Source organism: Bradysia coprophila, unplaced genomic scaffold (genome assembly GCF_014529535.1).
Source record: "Bradysia coprophila strain Holo2 unplaced genomic scaffold, BU_Bcop_v1 contig_297, whole genome shotgun sequence".
NCBI classification, from domain to species: Eukaryota; Metazoa; Arthropoda; class Insecta; order Diptera; family Sciaridae; genus Bradysia; species Bradysia coprophila.
The window spans coordinates 4,718,006-4,742,186 of record NW_023503555.1 but is presented as its reverse complement, the minus strand read 5'-3'; the positions used below and the strand labels follow the sequence as shown (position 1 = coordinate 4,742,186).

At 35.9% G+C, this 24,181-nt stretch overlaps 2 protein-coding genes across 3 annotated transcripts in view; both read right to left on the bottom strand.

Annotated features, from left to right (window-relative positions):
• Positions 1-7,815: 7,815 nt before the first annotated feature.
• LOC119078573 lies at positions 7,816-14,116 on the bottom strand. The gene is made up of 7 exons (XM_037186149.1): positions 13,857-14,116; positions 13,743-13,788; positions 12,917-13,221; positions 12,739-12,857; positions 8,502-8,566; positions 8,170-8,430; positions 7,816-8,082 (listed from the first exon to the last, which is right to left on the bottom strand). Exons 1-7 carry the CDS (start codon positions 13,980-13,982, stop codon positions 8,009-8,011), a joined length of 996 nt encoding a protein of 331 aa, XP_037042044.1. The 5' UTR covers positions 13,983-14,116; the 3' UTR covers positions 7,816-8,008.
• A 3,877-nt stretch (positions 14,117-17,993) lies between these two features.
• Positions 17,994-24,181, bottom strand: part of LOC119078566 (monocarboxylate transporter 2) — a 116,257-nt gene continuing 110,069 nt past the window's right edge. For both annotated transcript variants that reach the window (XM_037186137.1, XM_037186139.1), the window contains exons 8-11: positions 23,338-23,646; positions 22,550-22,721; positions 21,943-22,477; positions 17,994-21,875 (exon numbers count right to left, since the gene is read on the bottom strand). In XM_037186137.1, coding sequence (XP_037042032.1) covers positions 21,659-21,875; positions 21,943-22,477; positions 22,550-22,721; positions 23,338-23,646 — 1,233 coding nt within the window. In that variant the 3' untranslated portion in view covers positions 17,994-21,658. The remainder of the gene's footprint in view (positions 21,876-21,942; positions 22,478-22,549; positions 22,722-23,337; positions 23,647-24,181) is intronic.

Sequence of the window (24,181 nt, the reverse complement as noted above, 5' to 3'; positions counted from 1 at the left end):
TCGAAAACCGCAGTCGTTTCATTTTAATATTTTTTTATTAGCTGGAGAACTTCCACCAAAAGTCGAAAAAAGGGTGTTTTTTATACGTGATTTACTGCCGCTGCAGGCTATGGACATGCATGTGTGTAGGCTCATTGGATAGGTATTGTCAAGGAGATACGGGGCAAGCACAGATATCTTACATGTCCTGTACCATTGTTCGAAAATGACAAAAATAATGTTTCAGTCAAAGGCCGGAAATTTTGATGAACTTCAAAAGGTGATATCTCGCTCCTGGCGAATGTTTATTTTTAGATCAGTGAATGCCCTGATAGAAGCTTAACATAGCTTTACAATGATACCCCACTTGCCATAGAAGTGATAGGTTCAGGATACTTTTTTTGGGTACAAAGTGAATGGTGTTCCAACACACCAAAGCAAAATATTTATTTTAGAAGAATACACGAATTATGCTGTTATTGATGTCTGTATCCACTGATCTAACCATAAACATTCGCCAGGTGCGAGATATCACCTTTTGAAGTTCATCAAAATTTCCAGCCTTTGACTGACACAATATTTTTGTTATTTTCGAACAACGGTACAGAACATGTAAGATATCTGGCCTTGCCCCGTATCTCCTTGGCAATACCTATCCAATGAGCCCACACACATGTATGTCCATAGCCTGCAGCGGCAGTAAATCACGTATAAAAACCACCATTTTTCGACTTTTGGTGGAAGTTCCCTAGCCAATAAAAGAATATTCAAATTAAACGACTGCGGTTTTGGACTATTGGGGCTAAGGGCTATCTGGGCATGTAAACAAAGAGTCGCTAAAAAATAGCTCCGACGGAGCCTGGTCCACTTTCAAAAAAATCCCTCGAAACGAAACCAATTATAATCTAGTCTATATGAATGGTAAAACTATTCTTTATACTAAGTTAACTTGTCATGTACCGAGTTTAATTTAGAGAACTTAGATGTTTGACCAAGATGAGTGATACTTTACATCGGATAAAAATTCGTTTTTAATTCATTTCTTGTTAAAGAAAAGAAATTATCAGAAATGATAGCAAATTACAAATAAGAAAATCAAAGAAAGACAAGCTTTACTAGTTAATATAAACCAGACAAATTGGACTGAGGTCATTACAAATCTAGTGTATGGAGTAGAGACCATTTTCATATGAACTTTATAAACAAAAATGTCTCTCCCACAAAAGTCTTCTTTTTTCCATCATAGCGAGCATACCTCTAGGGTTTCATTAGGTTCATTGGGTTTCATTCTTTAGTCTCTTCTTTAAAGTGAAATCGCGAATTCCTCGAACAATCGGCTAGCCATGCCATCCGGATTTTTGAATAGTGTGGTACCCCTGCTTCATTACGAGTTCAACGAATTTCGCCTCTCTCAAAATCGTCGTTTTCGTGGTAAAGCTGTTTGAAAAATCAGTGGTTCTCATCTAGAAATTTTTTCACACTGATTGTCTCGTGTAATAACGGGTCGACTTCGTTTAAATTTTAGGGGATTGTAGTGCCAGACTAGGCCGATCACACAAGACATAAAAAACGTCGCACCGTTTGCTGTACTAGCGCCAGTGACTGTATTAAGAAAAATGTTTTTCTGTCCTGTCCAACCTGGCCGTTGAGGATTCCATGGGAAGGTATGGACTTTCTACCTCCTAAAAATATAAAAACTTGGGCTAGAGGTCTACGACAGATCTGAGAGAGGCGAGATATACCTCGTTGAACTCGTAATGAAGCAAGGATTCATGGGTACCATACTTTTCAAAAATCCGGATACGTTGAATTTACCTTCCATACAAATTGTTCGATTTCACTCTTTATTGTATAGGATTCAATGAGTTCATAAAAGAAGATTTAGAGGGGAGCCAGAACCATACAATTTATTTTTTGTAAACGATTCCTACGAAAACGGTCAAGAATTACTCTAGCTATCGTGGGAACAGGTGGGAAAATTTTCAAAAATCATAGTGTCGTTCAAATTGTCATTGGACATTTCATATGATCTATGGTCTGTCAATCGTATTTTCTTGGCTGGGACTGGGAATAAACTTAAACAGTACAATTATCATTTATTTTAGCATTTAGTTTTCTATATGTCCTAAATACGTGTACTATTCGCGAATTGTAAAAAAAAATGAAATTTCATTGATTTATTTGCAGTCTCAAAAGGCTAACGACAGTTTTTCTTCTGAAGTATCAAACAACTGGCGGGGAAACTACGTGAGCAAATACTTGGACAGGTTGCTATTGCTGAAGGTACAGAAATGAAATTTCGTTTTTCTTATAATTAGCTAATTGTTGAATACTATAGAATTGCTTTGTGTGCTCGTAGGACTATATGTACTATTCGAGCTGTGGAGACAAATATTAAATTGTTTTTTATGTAAATTGGAGTTTACAAAGTGTCTAGTAATTCCGCTGAGTAAATAGAGCTTCTAATATCCCTTTGTGCACATAGATATTTATATAAGAGAATACAACTACACATCAGAGCTTCTTTTTGGCAATGTACATCGCTTACGATAATCTAAATCATGTAATTGTTCTAAAACTCCCAAAATGATACATGATGGAGGAAAGCAATTTTCAATAAAAACAACATTCTCGCACAGTAAAATTGCGATAGAAAAATTTATTTATGAAGACATTGCAAAAATTCATTCAAAATAACAAGACAACAAATCATACCTTTGCACATTTTATATACACACCCAAGACCAGAGAATATATATTGCCATAATCTACGAAATTTTATGCCCCATTTAGCTTCAAAACCATTTGATCATAACAAAAATGTTCGTCCTTCAATTTATTGGTGAAAATCAGAAAAAACACGATTTTCATGGGTATATACGACTCGACGATGAGATAGTCTCTCGTAGTTTTTGATGGTTGGAATATTGTTTTCCATAATATAACATGGTTTGTGAGCGTAGTATACGTATAGATATGCAGGGTACATACGTACCCATACGTAACGTACCTACCACAACAAACTTTTAACCATCGAAATATTTTTGAACTTGCTGTTGCTCCTTCAAATATATACCCACATCGTCATCACTTTTCTGATATATTTTCAGTGTTTTTTTTTTCCTTCTTCTCTTTCGTCTGTGGATATAATTCTTGTTCCCCCGGTTAAAAGATTTTATTTTCATCTCAACTCTTTGGAAAACATACGAACTTTTTATTGAAATGTGCGTGATTTATTGGTCTCGCAACTCGTTTGGAATATTATTATTATTATTATAATGTAAATGCCAGTGTATTACATGGAATTATTTGAAGGATTTTTTTCTTCTGTTCGTTTGGTGACTTTTTTTATAACAGCCACGTCCCATCTTCTGAGTTTATGATTTATTAACCGTATCGTAAATATAATATAGAAAGTGACATCGGTTGAATGGACTGGCTTTTGGCTGTTTGTTTGATAATGTTTGCTTGCAACTAGCGTTAACATTTTCAAGATATACTTTTCGATCACGAAACGTGAGTGGAGAGGTCAGCACATATTTATTTTGGTTGCAGTTTCATCGTGGAGGCGAGAGCCCTAAGGGAGTTACTCACGGCTAATGCATTTAGTTTCTATAGGTTGTACATTTCGTACACACGTCACAAGGTTGTTGTGGTTTGAAAATGACTTCACACAAACTTTGTTTAACAAATGAAGATCTAGATTTTTTAGTTTAGTATTTTATTCTGTTTGCGAGCGCATACCTCACCAGAAAAAAAAACAAGATTTTCATTTGTTCAACGAAATTTTTGTGGAATTAATTACAAACCACCTCCCAAATTAGAAAAGATGTAGATGCAACATTGTCGAATTTCACTTTTTCCCTCTGTACAGTTAATTTCAGTGAAATTTAGACATAAATTTACTTCATCCGTTTTTCAGCTGGTCAAGATAAAAGTTTCAATATTATGTGTTTCTTAGAAGCAGTGGCTTCTCTTACCTTCGTAAATCCCTCCTATATCTCCAACAAAAATTTACCGGTATTCTTTGGGACATATGAAAAGGCAGTATTTGCTTGTCAGAAGTCTAGACTAATTTAGAGGGATTCTCTTGTAAAACAGCCTACCGAAATCGGACGCATTTTTCAGTGGACTTTTTTATATGTGCCTAGAAAGGACTTCGACCCTAGAACCCAAAACCACTTTCAAAAAAATTCTTCGAAGCTTTTGTGACTGGTGAAAGGTGATCAAAAACCGAAAATTTGCACTTTTCTTACCAAAATTTCTCCAGGTACACGAGCCGTACAAGGTCGTGTGGGGTGTCATTAGAAAGGTAATCACATGTACTATTGAGCCAAATAGAGACTCATTGGTTTTAAAATTAATCCACATTGAAGATGTATCTATGGTGTATGTAGTGCCTGAAATATACACCATAGATACATCTTCAAGTACATCTGTTGTTTGGGTGATGCAACTAGTGCAGCGTTTCGAGATAAGACCACAGTTTTCGTTTAAAAACATTTTCGTTTTCGTTTTCGTTTCGCGGACTCAGCTCGAATTCGTAGTAACCTTATGTTTTAGTACGATCCATCATCTAAATTCCGGCCAATTAGTCAGTCTGAAGGCGAGCTCCATGCTGCCATCTGTCGCACGATATCCACATGTTTGATATCAGTGAGACTAATTGACGCTAAATCAGTTGCTTTTAGGCTATGATGTACGTATGCCAGACCCCCAGACGCCAGACGAAAAAGCGAAATACAGTTTTTAACATTCAAAAGTATCGACATATTATACATTTCTTATTTTGCTTACTTCTCTCATTTATCCATATACATACTCGTTATGGAGAAATGAGAGATGTTGGAGAAATAAGCAATGTATAATATGTCGATACTTTTGAATGTTAAAAACTGTAGCCAAATTCACTCTCATATTCGAATAACGTTATTTGAGTAACCGTAAAACTGTTCCTAGCATCAACATAGAAAATATTCCAAGGCTGATGCAATCAAAATAGACTCTGCATTTCTTCTGCTGAGACGTCACATTTTCTTCGTGTGAGTTGCAACACTCAACACATGTACACGCAAAAATTTATCAAAATTTAGAGACTTTTTGACATATTACGCACGCACGAACGGTAATGCTAGAAGCAGTGCTATGGAGGAGAATTGGGTTAGCATTAGCACAACTATCGCAATATTTCAAGGCGCTATAAATTTCCAATTAGTTCAGCGCTACAGTCGGAGAAAAATAGATTTCAGGATTTTAAGAGACATCATCGTTTTTTCTGTATTCTCTCATTTTGCATGTTATTTCAAATGGCAATTGAGAGAATTAGAGAAATTATGCTCTAAAAAACCCGAGACTGTAAATATTACCGCTAACGCTAAGGGACCATAAAGTGCGCACGTGGTGTGCGGCTATTTTTTGACCCCTCCCCCCCGTTTGGCACGCGTTTTTCCATATAAAAAGTCCCAATTTTAGACACCCCCTCCCCCTTAAGTGCGTGCGCACTATTTGAATGGCCCCTAATATTGTGAAATTACGCTAGTTCCACTTTGCACTAACGCTTAGAGGTGTCCAAAATTGTATGGAAAAACTAAAGTGCCAAAATGTTTGGAGCGTAGGGCAGAAAATCATTCTATATGGTCCCCTGATAAAAAGTGTCTATGGGACCGACTCGATCCGAATCGATTTAGGGGTCGCTCAGGGACGAAGTATATGAAAAACAGCCAAAATCGCTTGCAAACCAGGTTTTAAGAAAAATAATTATTTTGGACTGATGATGAAGAGTGATGTTAGGACATCTTAGTTTATATTAGTGTAAAATCATCACGAGAAAACACTTTTCAACTTTTCCCGTGTATCGACACCTACTGTGCCCAGGCAGTGCTGGTCAAAGATCAGATTCATAGCGTATATTCTGAGAGCGAGTCCTTATCTGTGACGACCAGAACCCAAAAAATTATTATGTGGAAATGTTCGGAGTAACAAGGGCTTCAAGATAATGCAAAAAAAAGTTTCGTTATTTCAGATTTGTTTGATACTTTTCAGATAAAACTTATTACTCGGTGTCCTCGGCGAACTTTGAAGAGTTGCACTGGACGTCCACGCAAAGGTTCCGATCTCTTTTTGTCATTTCTTGATAGCTTACCATGTAACCATTGAAAATAAACCAAATTTGTCAGAAGGTACAGACTAAGTCGACTTCGATGAGACCTAATGTGTGCCCATGTCGCATTTCTCGAAAATTTCAATATGAAAAAATTCGAAAATTTCAAATTTCATGATTTTCAGAACTTTGACTGAGCAGAGCTTATTTACGACACAAAATGAGAATATTACAACAAAATTATACACCTTAAAAGTGTGTAAGATGATAAATTTCATCTTTCGAATTTTTTCATATTGAAATTTTCGAGAAATGCGACATGGGCACACATTAGGTCTCATCGAAGTCGACTTAGTCTGTACCTTCTGACAAATTTGGTTTATTTTCAATGGTAACATGGTAAGCTATCAAGAAATGACAAAAAGAGATCGGAACCTTTGCGTGGACGTCCAGTGCAACTCTTCAAAGTTCGCCGAGGACACCGAGTAATAAGTTTTATCTGAAAAGTATCAAACAAATCTGAAATAACGAAACTTTTTTTTGCATTATCTTGAAACCCTTGTTACTCCGAACATTTCCACATAATAATTTTTTGGGTTCTGGTCGTCACAGATAAGGACTCGCTCTCAGAATATACGCTATGAATCTGATTTTTGACCAGCACTGCCTGGGCACAGTAGGTGTCGATACACGGGAAAAGTTGAAAAGTGTTTTCTCGTGATGATTTTACACTAATATAAACTAAGATGTCCTAACATCACTCTTCATCATCAGTCCAAAATAATTATTTTTCTAAAAACCTGGTTTGCAAGCGATTTTGGCTGTTTTTCATATACTTCGTCCCTGAGCGACCCCTAAATCGATTCGGATCGAGTCGGTCCCATAGACACTTTTTCTCAGGGGACCATATAGAATGATTTTCTGCCCTACGCCCCAAACATTTTGGCACTTTAGTTTTTTGGACACCCCTACTAACGCTACTAGCGCGCTAATAGCCTATGGAGTAGCCGGTTTCAGAAATCGAATAACATTATCTGCCGCGTTAAGCCAAAACTATGTATCGCATTTATGTCTTTGCTTTTAAAGAGCTTCAGGTAGATTTAAGTTTTCTTTTGTATTCAACTGAAATATTCCACTTTCCCAATTTTGGAACTTTATTAAGTCCCATTATTATGCCCATGAACACGGTTGACGCACGAACCGTCTGCCAGTGACTTTTAGAGTGTAAAGTTAAGGGATACCTATGTTGGCATAGATCAACGCACTTGAAGCATGAGTAATACTTTAAATAGGGTACTGAATCTGGACAGTGTATCGAACAAATTTTGGCACTGTAAAAAATTCGGACACTTTTTTCATACGAAGTAGTACTCTATTTGGCAGCTGCTATTAATATCACTTTTGCTTGAAGTGCGTTGCATAGATATATTTTTAGGAAGTATCGAAGAGTTTGGTAATTTCACCCTGGGCCTATTTTTGGGAAATTGATTTCCTAAATTTGCTAATATTTTTCGAAGTTTGCCAAGATTTTCCAATATTTGCCAAAATTTTACAAATTTGCAAATGGCAAATTCTGGCTTTTGGCAAATATTGGAAAATCTTGCATTTTAGCAAATGTTGACAAATTATGGCAAATTTTAGCAAATTGTGGAAAATCAATTTCCCAAAAATAGGTCCTGTTTCACGATGAGAACATCGGGAGAATCTTGACAAAAAAGCGGTCCACGTTTAAGCAGAATCATTCTTAAGTTTTATTTTTAAAAAAATTATCAAAGAGTAAATTACAATAAATTTTGGTCACAGTGATGCTCTGACTTAACAGTATTGAATCTAACAAAACGACGACTTTAACACCCCTCACATTCCACCCTCATCATGATACATTAAATTTCAATTAAACCAAAAAAAAGTCACTCTACGTTGGGATTATTATCTTCGTTTCTTTATCTTCCTTTTAGAAGAAGCTGAGATTTTGCGCCACAGGTATTGATATCTATGCTGAGCTGGATAGGAAACAAACAACATCGTGATATACAAAACTTTGCCAAATTATATCGGTCTCAAATTAAAAAAAGAAAAGATTTACTTACATGCAAAGCCACAATAGACTAACATACAAGCTTTCGGGAACATATCGCTTAGCATGATTCGACGTCCTCCTATCAAATGACTCCTTACGGTTTCAAAATTTTCGGCCATATTCACGATTCGAAATACTACTATAACGTATGTGATCGTAAATAGTACAAGCATCATTCCGAGTACACGACAGTAGCTAAAATAATCTGACATGAGACTTTCTTTCATTGTGTTGGCTTTTCCTCGACGAAATTCAACGGAAGCAAGTGATGCTAAATGGTGCACGTTAAAAGGATGAATACTTATAGATTACTGTTTGTTGAATGATATTGATAACGCTTACCAGCCAACCACACAATAAACTGTACAAATATTAAATTCCAAACTAAACTCAGATCCACTGTGGCTCTGCGGGGGAACAATCGGTTTGTTACACAATCTCAATTTTTTTAATGAATTTCTATTCTTAATGACACTCATTAAAACGAAGCCGCGAATTCTGTAAAGGCTAGTGCACTGTTCCTTAAAAATGGGTGGAAAATATCTCAAGGATGCATTCCAATAGGAAACAATAGGAAACAATAGGAAAAAGCAAAGTTCAGATTCTTGCGATAAAGGCCCCAGTCATCGTCGTAACCTTCTCAAATATAGTCTTGGATACAAACAGTTGCGACTGAATTGTAATAAACCAAGATCCGATCGGATAAAACCAAAGTATAAAAACATTGAAGGTAAGGCAAATCTTCAGCGGATCACAACAAATACGTAACACAAGTTTCGGGGGAATTTGAGTGCAGCGTCGTATTTCGTATTTGGTGTAGCGCTAACAATTCTATAGAAATGATGGAATGGAATCATAAATGTTGGAAAAGTGTTTCAAATTCAAATTCTATTGAGATCGTAAGTGGTACAGTAGGCTTCCATCGTACGGTAAAAACGAATTTTGACAGACCGAAAACAGCCACAACGATTGACATTTTGAACGGCCTTGGAAGAAACCTATTACGCTGCATTCAAGTTAAGTTTCGTGTTTTATTTATTTCCATCAGGGCCTATTTTCGATAATTTAAATTATCGAAATTATCAAAAAATTATCGAAATTGTCGAAAAATTATCAAAATTCTCCAAACGTAAATTTGAGAATTTCGATAATTTTTGTAGAATTTAGAGAATTTTTCGATAATTTCGAGAATTTAAATTATGGAAAATAGGCCCTGATTTGCATTACCTTCAGTGGTTAATATACTTTGATAAAAACTCGGGTCGTACAAGAGTTAGGGTTTTGGGTATTAACTGAAATGAGAGAGCATACTAGCTACCAAATGTACTGCCGTGTTTAGTCAAAACATGGTGTTGCATTGTCTGTGTGGTTTTTTGATTCGAATTGGAAAGATGGAACATTTTACTATAATTATACAAACGAAGCTTAAAGCTATAGAAAGTTCATCAAAAGCAAGGACACAAATGCGATACGATGTTTTGGCTTAACAGGGCTTTCAGGGGTTGTCTAAAGTTTTTAGGAAAAACTTGGTTGCGCAGGAACATCAATAACTATGGACGGCGTACCAAGGAGTAAGTATACGAAGCTATTTCGACCAGACCAGGCGAAGACTTAGAGTAACGAACTCCTAAAATGCACGATAACGGAACTTAGGCGAGTAGTTGGAGCAAACACGAATTACTGCAAGCTAGAATAGATAGCTTAAAAGATCCTTTCTGCTCTTGTGATTTAGCACCCGATACTGGTTTGCTTATTATTTGATAGACGAGGATCTGACTCTGCCTTCTTTGGATGGAAGTGATTTCTTATCAACAATCGGAAAATTTACATTTTATGGAAGCAAGGCTGAACTTTGATCTGGTTCTCTAATGGAAGCCCCCCAAATTCTCATATATAACGATCCCAACAAAAATCTCTTCGAGAAAAGTGTGACGCAGTCTTTGAAGTACAATTTCAAAAATGAATGATATCGCTAGAGTTGACGCTTTCAGCTTCGTTACGCAAAAATTAAATTTTACACCCAATTTTAGTTCAAACAAGCTGGCTTAGTTTTTCTCATCATCTGCCAAATAATTTTACCAAAAAAAAATTTGACTGGAAACAACCAAAATTTTACCAAAAAAATCTGCGTCGCATGTGGCAGATAAATTTTCTTGCTGGTCTGTTCCTGAACATTTGCCACTTTGCGACGCAGATTTTTTTGGTAAAATTTTGGTTGTTTTCAGTCACATTTTTTTTGGTAAAAATTATTTGGCAGATGATGAGAAAAACTAAGCCAGCTTGTTTGAACTAAAATTGGGTGTAAAATTTAATTTTTGCGTAACGAAGCTGAAAGCGTCAACTCTAGCGATATCATTCATTTTAGAAATTGTACTTCAAAGATTGCGTCACACTTTTCTCGAAGAGATTTTTGTTGGGATATCAGTCGTTTTAGAAGTTTTAGAAAACTGCTTTTTAAAACAGTTTATAACAGAAATTCGGAAATTTAGCAAAATTTGAAAATTTGGCGAAAATCGAAAATTTAACAAAATTTGAAAATTTGACGAAATTCGAACGAAATTCGAAAATTTAACGAAAATCGAAAATTTGACGAAAATCGAAATTTGACGAAATTCGAAAATTTGACGAAATTCGAGGAGAGTACATTTTTTCGGCCGAAATTATTTTTTTTTTTACCTCAAAAGTATTACTAAAAGACATCACTCTTCTTATTTTTAACTGTAAACTACATTTTTAACAAAATAGCAACATGTATTTTTAAAATTTATTCCGTTTTAAACATCGTAAAATTTTTTGTATGGAAAAAGTCAATTTTCTTTGAGTATTTTTCGAGGGATGCCGGGATGGCCATTTCATTATGTTATCAAAAATGAAAGGGCGCAGCATAAACTACAATTATAGAAGTCGGCATCAAATGGCCATCCGGGCTACGGATGTTATGTGCAATTCTTTAACGAAAATCGAAAATTTGACAAAATTTAACGAAAATCGAAAATTTGACGAAATTCGAAAATTTGACGAAAATCGAAAATTTGACGAAAATCGAAAATTTGACGAAAATCGAAAATTTGACGAAAATCGAAAATTTGACGAAATTCGAAAATTTGACGAAGAAAGTAATTCTCTGTCTGCCACCATTCAAGAAATATCTCCAAAACCCCAATTGACCCACCCATTTCCAACTTTCGACATTTTTCGCAAATGCCCTTCTTTTCTACTCGTAAAACTCTGAGACTTTGCCGAAGAAAGTAACTCTCTATCTTTCATAACCCAAAAAAATATTAGTCCTTTCATCCTACGCTCGAGTAGCTCAAAATTGGGTCACTCTAATCACTCTAGCTCAAACGAATCTGACCCGATTTTTTAAATTATTTTTTTGTTCGAATCGTGTTACGAATACCTTTCATTTAATGGGTCGCCTCTGTAGGTTTCAATACAGCTAAGCTACAGCCGAAAACGCGTTCCCGACCATCGAAAACCACACTCAGAAACCACTTCGAGGCCAATAAAACAAAATTCTGGTTTTTCCTGGGGTAATGGCGTATCACAATTTCATTTTTATGCCCACCCTGAGGTTCCTGCAAAATTTCATGGAGATTGGCTGACTAGTTTCCGAGATCGTCCGTCGATAGATAGATAGATAGATAGATAGATAGATAGATAGATAGATAGAAACATACAGAGTAAGTTGAAAGATTTTGATTGTTTGGGAAAAGTCAATTTGGTGTATTTTCTATGAAAAGTGCCAATTTCAAAACGATGTATCTCTGGTAATTTTAAAGCTACATAGTCGAGTGATAGCTCGTTTTGCTCGTATTTGAAGCGCGAATAAGATAGAATAGGATTTGTGGTGATACAGGCTAAAGGAAAGAAACTTAAATTCTCGCCTATATATAGTTGCCACGTCTCAAAAAATTTCTTCGTTCTTTTTTTGGAAGTTAGACTGCGTCAAGTCCTCCGCTAACGCTCCGGACATGATAGTTGAAAAGAGAATTGTTGTTTTACTCGCTCCAAAAATTATTTACAAAGAAATCAACAGAAAGAGGGTTATGTCAACGCTCACATTTATGGTTTCGAAAACCATTTTATTCGATAAATGTTTCGAAATCAGTTCAAGTGCTGTGACGACAGTACAGTAAATTTCACATTCAAGCGAAATATGACTCTTCGGACTAAGCCTCGGAACAGGTCAGGTCAACCTGAAGCCTGATTCGACCTGAAACTGACCGGATTTTGACCTGACCCGATTTGATTTATGCACAACACTGCTTGAAACTACGAGACAAAAACATAATTTTAGAGGTCATCGCGAATTTCATCGCGACAACAAAAAGAAAAATGCAAAATGAGTCAGTCATTTCAGCTGAAAGATGAAATAGGTCAGGTAAGGTCAGTTCAATTTGAATTCGAAACGGGCCAGGTCAAATTTAAAACAGGTCACGTAAAGTCAGGTCAGGTTGTTTGATTTTTAAGTTCAGATCTGACTCATTCCAAGCCCTAGTTCAGACCAAGAACCCAAGGAAAAATGTTTGGCTTTGTGGAATGAGTGTCATTAAGACTTCGGAAATATGAAACTTACGGATCAGTCGTCTCCGCCAGTGAAAGTACCACATATGTAATTCCCATGATTATAGTGATTCCAATGCTACAATAGATGATTCTGACTGGATCAATGTATGCAGCTACTTTCTTCTCGGTCTGAAATTTTTTTTTTCGTATTTTACGTTCTTGGTATAGCTCGTGATTTCAGCACTTACTCCTCGAACTAAATGGTAGATATATGTTGAATGGATAACAGTGTTCATTATCGAAAACAAAACTAGGCTGTAGCCGTACGATACCATAATGATATTGCGGCCCATTCCTGTCACTTCATCCAGGTCAATACTCGGGTATAAAAAATTATTGAAGAAATTACTGCGGAGAAGCCAAAGCAGATTCGTTATAGTTGTCGAAAATATGGCGAATTCGCTGAGTGAAAACAATAAAATTTCGCTGGAGATTTTCATCCATCTGCTTCTGGGATTGGCGAACACCCAGGATCCGATGGTGACTGATGTTGCTGTTGAGAAAATATATTTGGTGTGGTTGGGAGAAAATCGTGAATAAACAAAGAAAAACAGCTGATCGAGTACGAAAAATGTTCAATGATTCAAGAGAAAATTTGCAGAAGTCTTCAAGCTACATATATATTGCGCATCTTGCCGAGAGAAATCTTCATCGCATTTTCCGATCGTCTGGTAAACGTTGACAAATACACCAAGATCATAAAAGTCTCTCAGCTAGATACTGAATTTAGATGTAACTTTTTCATCTTTATTCACGCGTAATTGGTTTGATTTTGCATCGTCTCAGTTTTTAATGAGTTATGGATCACACCGGAAGTCGTTTTCACCAAAGCTGTAAACTTTGGTAAGGTCACACAGATAGCGTATCTAATAAAATGGCGATCTGTGTGACTTCCCCGACGTTGACAGCCTTGGTTTTGACGATGTAATTTATTGAATGTTCGGAGATTATGAACCTTGATATGGGCTCAATGATACATGTTGGACTAGTTGAACTATTAAATTGTTGGTTTACCTGATAAGTATAATATCCAATGTTGGGCTGTCAGTGATTTGAAACCCTGCCATCAAGTCAATCAAATATTAATAATTAACACGAATACTGAACGAATTTCTTTTATTAATTTACCGATAGATAGCAATCCAAACCCGCTATAATCACTGCCCAATAGATCATCGCACCCAACGAATGTAAAATTAATCGCCAACTTTTAATTAGTCTGCTATAACGTCTCTTTGCCACTTTGGACACCATTTTTACGTTGAGTTTGGTTCAATGGACTATTTGCAACTGATGCGCATACGATGTCTCCTCAACACGAACATTTGTTTCATTTACTGTTTCGGTGCGTGTGTATCAGGGGTAATACTAATTGTCGTGTGATCGTTGTTAGTTGACAGGGCCGAACTGGCTATCTGACGTTCAATCTCTGAATCAACAGCTAAATTTTTTTTTGATCACCCGCTGCGTGTAAAAAATAACCGACCAGTGCGGGCCTGTTACGTGACTTCAATTTTATCTGTCGATATTTTCGTCATGAAGACCTCAAAATAAAAAGGTAAAATACGAAAAATTGTGACTTTCCACGCAAAAAAAGAGCTGTCTCATTTCCACACATTTCTTTACATGTGGAAGATCTTTGACCATTATTAAGTGTCCATTCCACTCAACAAAAAGTATTCTCCGTGAGAGAGCCGTTAGAGAGTAAACTGTCAAATAGACAAAGAAAAAATTGAAAAAATTCAATTTTGTCTCTCACACGGAGTACTTTTGGTAAGAGGAAACTAGACATTAAGCTCACTGTTTAAACAAAAACAAAAAACAATGAAAATTGATCTCTCTTTCTTTATCTATCTCTCTACATTGTTGTAAAGTAAAGCAAAGGGTGAGTAAAGCGCGGAGTGGAGTTTTATTAATCGCAGTAAACATTTGGTGCTTCTACAAGTCCATCCACTTTGCGAAATAGCTATTTTGCTAATTAGTTAGTAAAATGAGGTTGTTTTGTGCATTAGATATGAGATTGTCGATACGAGCGAAGCGAGTTCGGTAACACATCGTGACACATTCACATTCATTCTAGATGCGAATTGCAAATTCGTTTGCATAAAACACTTACCATTAATATTTGGAAGACTTTCATTTGTCCATCTACACGTTCTTAAAAATTGCGCTGGTATCATTTCTCTGAACTTAAATTGATTGTTATCCTATTTTTGTTTACATTGCTATAAATTATGTTGATGGTGTTGAGTCAACACTGTTGACGGTGGTGTTTAACAATGAAATTCAGCCAGGTAATTGAATTGGTAAAGAGGACTATGACGTCTGGCCATACTTAACCTACTTCCATACGATTCCCGGAATTTTTGCCACCCTCTTCCCAGTCATCACTTCAATTTAAATATTACAAGGTTCATCACACTTCTTGATATCCCTCACTCTAATTGGCTGGATGTCCTTTAAATAACGTGTTGCTAGATAAAAATATTGAGCGAGTGATATAAAGGAGGAGATTAAAACGAAAATTACTCACGATTTTTGGCGCTAAATCCTCGATTCAAAGCTCTTCTGTAAAGCTCCGACTCTACAAGTCGGTAGTTTGAAGTTTGAACAATCGTCATACGGTTACAAAACGTGGTCAACGGCATCGAACATGTGGACAATACATGATGCAAACGGTTGGATATGAATAATAAGAGAATTTTTTGAAACAGTGTTATCACAGCTGCATTCAAATCAACAAGGCTCAAATGGACAGGTAATGATACCGATCGAGCCGCCAAAAAATCTCTCGACGTGAAATTCAACGTTATTCAACGACCACCATGGAAACGATGACTGGATTATAAATACTAAATCAATGGAACCCGCCGATTCAAGCAAGCTGCACGAGGATCGTAACGAGTGCAAGACGTCGGTAGAGTCAGCCAAAACTCGCTTTTACTGAAAAGGCTGATAATTCAGTAAGTAGTTACAGTATGGTGTCTGACAAACAGCTTCAAGTGACGGTTCGTTTGTTCTTTCAAACGTAACCTCGTTTTAGTTCCGTTCATTCATTTATTTGTTTTTTTTTTGTTAACATAGATGGCATTACAAACGTAATTGAATATGATCTATGCTTAAGAGGTCGTTCATAAATTACGTAACGCAAGTTGGTGTTTTGGGCTTGAATTTGCAGAAATTCTCATACATTTTCCGTGGCAGTTTGAGGGGAAGCAGTTTGGGTTATCACACGATAGTTAGGGCTCCTAATATGGTAAATATAGAAAATCCTTTTTTTTGCGCTATGTAATTTATGAATCCCCCTCACCCTAATATAATTTCTTTGTGATAAGGTCAGACTACGGATGTATGAACATTCGAAACAGCTCTTCATTATAAATTAATTTGAAGAGAATTGTTCTGAACATACTGGTTGCCTGCCGTATACCGCCTGCACAGCATGATTCTTTCTTTTCTTTTTTTTTGTCGACTCAGCCATCTTCTCTCTGGAGCATATCATATAATGTATATGGCAGATAATGAAAACAAGCGCCGAATAAATTGAAACTCAAATTTAATATTTTTTGATAAAAAATAAATGAAATTTTATTCCAAACATAAATTCACAAAGAATGAGCGAACAATCGAATACATATAAATTTACGCAACATAATTCATCAAATTTGTGTGTTATATAAATTATATATGATGTACGTATATAGTCATATTTAGATAATGTACATAACATAACATAATATGTTTCATTTATATTAAATGTTTAAAATTTATAATCGCTTCGCTTTCAATATTATACATAACTTCGTTTTGTTTTTTTTTCAAATATATTTCTATCTAAAATGACTAAATATAACAGCGTTGAGCGTTTAAACAATTGTTTTCGGGAAGCTGCGGGAATCGATAGAAAAACCTAACTCTTCTACCATTGTTTCATTATAATTCGTTCAACTTGAAGTGTACTAAAAACCTCCAGTGGAGATGAACGTTAAATGTACTTTATTGCCTATCCCCCGGAATATTGTCGTTACATGTGGGAACTTTTTTATTTACCAAAATCGACATATATTATGCAAAATATGAATGCTAGCACTTCACAAAAACAAAACAGTCGAAGGGGTTTTGTCAACATGTCACCAAAACAGTAGTGTTGACAGTGGTGCTTTCGGGATTAATGTTATATAATAATAAGTGTGAGCCGATTTCATCGGCCGATTATAGATTCGTTCGCAAGACATAGGTGCACTGATGATGGCGTGATACGCCGAAATCAGCATTGTTTTATCCTGTTGTTCGTCCGCACTATAATTGTAAACGGTAAAACGTTTCGTCACGAATCGTAAACGGTAACACGTTTCGTTCGCCCTTCGTTGAATAAAAGAAATTTTTTCAATAATTTTGGTCAAGTTAAAGCAATGCAACATTTTGTCAATGTTGAATTACTGACCAAGCAATACAACAATTTTATCAGGAATTAATTTTAAGAACTCACGATCTCACTCGTGTGGTTTTAAGCAACTCGTTTTGGAAACGGTTATTTTGACAAGTGTCGAGTCAAAATACCCGTTTCCAAAGCGAGTTGCTTAAAACCACACTTGTGAGTTCGGCTCGTATCACAAAATTGATCTCTCATGTAATGAACTACCTCTGCAGCACCCAATGTAATCTACTATTGTTTGTTTGTATGTGGTGCTTCACTTTTATCAAAAAGATTTTCACTGACATTATTAAAACAAGCTGAGAACGTCCCGGTTTGCACTAAATGCATCGCATTAGAACTGATTTTGAGATATCTTCGTAACGCTTCCCTTAGCGCTGTAACTTTGTAAAGTAATTATAATTTCATCTTACTTTCGACTTAGCTTTGTTTCAATCTTTATCTATTTTCACATTTCCTGACAAGGTCTTTCTGAACACTTTTAGATGTGATTTTAGGATACTTGGTCTATTTTGAAACATATTTTTCAGCGGAAGTGACAGTAAAATGCCTTTCACACTCATCTGTATTGATGTTTCTCCAGTACACTTCTACTTGAACGAATTATAATAAAGTACGAAGACACTAAAATAATGGTGTGAGAGGTAATTTTCTTGGTCCATTCCCGCAGCTCCCTGTTTTTAAAAATTAGATTTATAGACGAGTTTCCTTTTGTTTACTTAATTTTCATATTTTTTTTGTTTCACTTTTAAAGACGTTTTTCATTTTAAATTGAAATTTTTTTTATTTAAATATTTTTACTATTGAAAAGTTTTGTTTAAATTTTTTTCTTTCTTTGTTTTTAATTAACATTCAATTTAATTTTAATTTTATCATTTTACCTACCACTCATAATTTCAATGTTATATACTCTTCTCTTTGCTCGTCAAAACCCATTCAATTGGAACTTGGAACAAGAAAATTGGAGAATATTTGGCTGACGTTTTGAGAACTTTTTCAATTTAACAAAAAGCTTATTATCGGATCCTGTTCTGTCGGACACTGAGAGAAAATAAATCTTTGACCTTAAGTAACCTTCGATGTGTATGATATACATCTAATATGCACGACATACGTTAGTCGATAAGTTTTACGTCGACAGTGTAGATTAGGGAGATTTTCACTTATCAGTTGATTAGACGCAGTTCAAGTGCGAGTGATCGTAGTTGGTAGTGCCAAATTGAGTATTATTTTGTTTGTTTAAAAAAGAGAAAAATTATAAGTTAAAGCCTCAGTATGTGGGAAGATTCAGAAGTTAGAATAACATGGAACTAGTGCATCAAGAAGTTAATTATTCAATTTGAGAAAAATAATAACATTCGACGGCAAGGTATAGTATACGTTCCTGAAGTATAATAAAGGAGGATCCACACAACAGTATATTTATATACTTGACGAGCATACACTGTCGCTTCCAGAGCGTATGTTATTTTTATCAGTGTTTTCTACAACATATTACGTGCAGTTCAACGAGTATAAAATTTCTGCAAGAAATATTTTTTTGTTAAATACATCAATTGATATACGACGACGTTCCGGAAAAGGAGAAGATTCAATAAAATATTATTAGAGTTCTGCCACTGAAAATAATATGTTTTTTAGACGTGGCTGAAATGTATATTATAAGAAGAAAGACCCGTTATCAATGGAGGCATCAACAATAACCAAAAGAAATTCTTTGTTTCATTTTACATCAATGATAGGGGTTTTGGGTTTGAGCTTAAATAGGTATACTCTTTCTTGCTGGAAAATAGGAAATCGATTTCTGAATGAAAACATTTTGTTTGTTTCTTTCATTTCATGGAACTTATTTAGTGACAAAAAAAACTAGAAACGCTGACGACGTCTTTCAAGGTTTATAGGCGGAAAGCATAAAAATTCAAAGGGTTTGGTGGAAAATCTATTACTTTATCAGTTTTAACATACACTTGCTAAAGACTACATTAGCTGTCCGTTGCTTATTTTTTTAGCTGTCTCAATAGAGTCTTATGAATTTTACGACGAGTTAATTGAATCAGCCGAATTTTACTTCTAAACGAATGGAAGACAATTTTATCGACAAAGGATTTTCAAAGGAAAACGTTTCTTCGATGATTTCATGCCAATTTTTCAAGGGATTTTCTTAGAATTACCAAAAGATACGTTTCGAAGAACTTTTTACTTATATCCGCCTCCCGCTCAAATTATATTCTATGTATTCTATAGCTGGAGAAACAACATTTGTTTCAATAAGTAATTGTCTTCAAAATCGTGGCAGTGAACGATAGATAGGGTGCTGGTTCGAGATATTGGTACACTTATTCATTTTACTTACGAACAAGCTCAAGTGATTGAATTTCAAACACCCTGACTCTGGACCGGGACCTCTGGATTTGCGTGAAAGTATTTGTTTTGATGAAATTTCGGGAAAATTTAGAATAAAAATTTAAAAATAAAGGTCCAGTGTCTGGACGATAAACGCAACGCCTCAAAACGTGGCTAAAATCTCAACAACTAGTTTTTCTCCATCACCCTACTAAAACAGAAGTAAATCTTGAAAGAACAATGAACGGAATTAAATTTAGGATTTAGTTGCTTAGAACGACGATGACGAAGTTGCCACTTTTAATAAAACGTAGAAATATCATCATAAAACATTGAAAAGTATTACATGCAACGACATCGTAAATCATCTGCGATGCCCCCTGCAACCAAACAGCTCTGTTTGCGACTGCACTAAAACCAATTCCCACCTTCAGTTCAGTAATATAAAATTGGAATGCCAGCACCTACACGAAGAGAAATCGTAAAAATATTACTCCACCATCTTTAATACGCTTCGAGAATATTTTAACGAGCCGAATACATTTTTTACGACAATTCACAGCATTAAATCAAAATGGTATAAGTATCTATCTTTCTACGTATAATAATCGATAGAGTCGATACCCTCTATAGGTTAAAATATTAATTTTTATTGGTCGTTTGGTTTGGAAAGGGTGTGTGGTGTGTGCTATCATTCATTGTAAAATTTGGGTTGTTCCGATACATATTCGGATCAAGTGTTTAAATGTCTGTTTTAGGTTTATCATTGTGTCGATTACTTAATTATATTCGAACCAGGGGTGTGGGAGAGATTACTTTTGAGATTATCTGGGAATTTATCAGTATTTTATAAGCCTAGAGACCTAATGGTCCCGATACCAATTGACTTCTCTCGGTAGAATTTTTTGTTACAATGCAATTTCGACTCTCACTTTACTGACATTTTTTTAAAAATAGTGTAACGATTGACGCTTCACTTATACATATACACTGTTCGATTTCATTCTCTTATTTCCCAACACTTTGCAGTGCAATAACATGCCAGAGTAAGGCTGACACTAAAGGTTCGGGCAAGCTTGTATTATGCAGTTCGATGACCGTTATAGTTCATATTTCAAAATTTTCGTTAGGTTGGCGGTGGCGGCACCAGTCTACAGAGATGTGTATATCAGTAGTTGTACAACTAATGTTATCCTTCAATGAAGGACCTTCATTCATAAAAATTATGAAAAAACAATAGGCGACTGACTATTGACACACACCTCTGGAGACTGGCGCGCTCACCCTATCAGTTCTAGGTTTGTTGTATAAGAATTTCAATCGAAAGAATCCTTGAGCTTGAGATGGACTTAGCTATGAGAAAACATTTCGTACCATCTGATACAAATGTCGCGATGTAAATGTTGTTTCGGTCCATCGACACTGACTGTTCTTGTGGCTTGGCACCTGAGACTGATGTGCATATCCATAGGGATTTTCCGCCATATACCAATCTCAGGTTTCGCACCTTCGGGTACCATGAAATCTAAGATGAGGATCTACGATCATTAGATGACAATTGAGGGGTTTTTTCTAGCCCATCCGATCATGCGTGAAGCTGACAGGATGTGAAACTAGTAACTGGTCGTAGAGATCCAACTCGAAATTAATTTAAATTTTTTGTCAGTTTTTGCTCCCATACAAAACGTGTAAAGAAATCATAAAGGGGTTTAGTAGCTAGGCCCTTCTTAGTTCGGCAATACATGACTACAAAAATTCAAAATACAAATTTCCAATAGCTAGGTATATCATGAACACATGGAAAAGTCTATCGTACAGTAGAACTAGACACCAAAAGTTCACTTTAAATTTTCTTTTGTTCGATCAGCTTTAATTTCACGTTTTGTTTTTCTCTCAATAATTTTTTGCTGTGTGTGGCGCGTACAGTGTGTATATATATATATCACAACGAAATTGGGCTCTTAAAAACAATCATCCACACTTACTGAAAACGACCACACCGAACATTTAAACGAATTATTTCCGTGTTTAACACTCACCACTTGCCATTACACATTTATTATTACTAAAATATTGCAGCCACACCAGATGCGCGCACACAGTTGAACACAATTTTTTTTTCGTCCATGTTTTACACACAAAATCCTTACGGTCAAACGGAAGTTGTTATTTGTTCGACAAGATGGATGGGGCGTGAATGGTGACGAAAGCTACCTGTATGCCAACGAGCATTGTTATGGCACGATGACCATTGGCAATCGCAACCTTGCGCGGGATAATGAGCCAGACCCTCTGGAACACTTCGACTCCGCGACGGATGCTGGCGAAGACCATTACTGTATGCAGTGGGCTGTGTGTGTATTTCACATCTGAAATTTTTGTCAATATTTAATTGAACACAACGAAGCAAATTTAACAGACACAGCGAAAACATACCTTGACTGTGGTCTTTGATGATAATTGATGCCATTGTTATAGCAAGTCTGATAGTTTTCGTTCCAATTCGGTGGTGTCTGAAAAGCGAACGATAAACTCTTTTGTAATCGCCCTCGACCAACGCTGCCATTCATCATTCCATTTTGGCAGTGATTTCCGTGTTGGCCACCATTAATATAGCGATAGTGCGTTGGTGTATAGTGTGGATGACCAGCTGATGCACACCCATTTGTCATTGTGGTGCTATACCAATTATTGTACCGTCCAGACGAAAAACTTCGATTTAATAAATCGGGACAGTCGCTCGTCGGCATGGTGCAGTGAGATGTTATTGAACCGTTCGTCGAGTATTTGGACAAGTTCTGCCGTCCATTGGATGTATTCGGAACGAAAAACATTAGAATGGCTGATATCGCAGCCACAGCTGCACAAATGTAATAGCCGGCACGGCCGTAACGATGCGATGAATCGTTTAGGAATGCTGTTATTGGCACACCGAGCAGGACAGGTATCGATTCTGCACCCTTGATAAAGCCTGCGGATGAATCGAAATGGGACACATAGACGTAAAATTCCATCAAATTTCGAAATGTACACAAACATTTACCCCAAGCCTTTGTGAAATGTTTGGCACGGACTCGTTCGAGAGCAAACATTTTTAATGAATATCGATATCCACCCAGCCCCAAACCGTAACCCCATGCCAAAATACATAAACTTCGGTAGCCGGACACGGCTGATATGATAAGGGTTGAAATTGCAATCAATGATACGCTTACCTTTGAATAAACATTTAAATAGTCAGTTTTGGTCGTTATAATGTCGGCTTTGTAAACGTGTACATGGAACAACATCAACGTAAAATGCGTATAATGTACACATAGGTATCGGGGCCTATTTTCAGGATTTTTTTCTCAAGAAATTAGAAAATTTTCAAGATTTTCTGAAATTTTCGAGAGTTTCCAATAATTTCAGAAAATTCGGAATTTCTTAAATCCAGAGAATTTTCAAGAACTTCAGGAATTTCAAGATTTTAATTTCTTGAAATTCCTAAATATTCTAGAATTTCAAGAATTTTCAAAAATTTCAAGAATTAGTTTTTTCAAATACTAGGAAATACCTGAGATTTTCAATAATATCCGAGAATTTCTAGAACTTCGATAACTTCAAGAATTTCGAGAACTTCGAGAATTTCGAAAACTTCAATTTTCAAAAACTTCGAGAATTTCAAGAATTTATTTTCTAAAACTCCGAGAATTTACTAGAACTTCCATAATTTTCAAGATTCAATTTCAGGAAAATAGGCCCTGATAAGTACACGTGAAAGTCATTAACATTCTACTCTCGCGTTGCAATGATTTTATCTTCAAAAGAGGTAAACCCACTGAAACCTACCTGACAAACATGCTGTCGCGTTATGTTAATTTTCCGATACGATAGTTGACACACTTTCTTTATGGCATATGCACTGAAAACAATTCCAAATGCTATCGACAAACCCAAAAATGTCTGCAACAAAACCAAGTCTTGAACGTCGTAACCCTCCTGATAACCGTGTAACGACATAAAGAATATCGGTGTGTAGATACCAAACGATGCTACGGACGAGAATAGTATGAACATACGAACGGTGGATGATTTAAATAGTGAAAAATCAATGAACGGCGGTTTCGGTGTTCGGATGTGCGTTTTCTTTTCTTTTACCTGTGTGGAAAATGGAAAGCATACAAATTTAGGGCATATGGGGATTTTGAACGAATGAATTTTATTTGATTCAATTTTTTTTTGTTACACAACATTGTTATATAACATGTGTGGGAGGTGGGTGATATGGGATGGGATACAGTTATACACATAGAGATACAGTTTGGGGAACGAAGAGAAACAGAAATTTTCGACGATAGTTTTTCTTTTGAATATTTCATGGCATTGTTATGTTCAGAGGGTGTATGTTCTCTGGATGCTGTATACCGTTGTTGTATAAGTATATCTCTATCGGATTACCCTTATAAAGTCGAGGTTTTATGACTGTGACTTTGTTAACTTTTAATGGATTCTCGTACATGCCATTTCCAATACGATTTTCGCTCATTATATGTTTACCCAAAACGGCATAAATAAAATGTGCTCTGAATTACTTAATATGTGTCGTTGATTTATTAACATTAACAAAAGTGGAATGCTAATTTATGTACTGTCTTTCTTTCTATACGTTGCTGTTCTCGTTGCCATTCGAACC

Excerpts from the sequence above, each read along its gene's own strand:
- LOC119078573 (XM_037186149.1), bottom strand. The coding sequence starts at position 13,982 with ATGGTGTCCAAAGTGGCAAAGAGACGTTATAGCAGACTAATTAAAAGT. Across the intron at positions 13,789-13,856 it reads GTTTGGATTGCTATCTATCG|GGTTTCAAATCACTGACAGC; the intron begins GTAAATTAATAA and ends ACTTGATGGCAG. Across the intron at positions 8,431-8,501 it reads GTTTATTGTGTGGTTGGCTG|CATCACTTGCTTCCGTTGAA; the intron begins GTAAGCGTTATC and ends TGCACCATTTAG.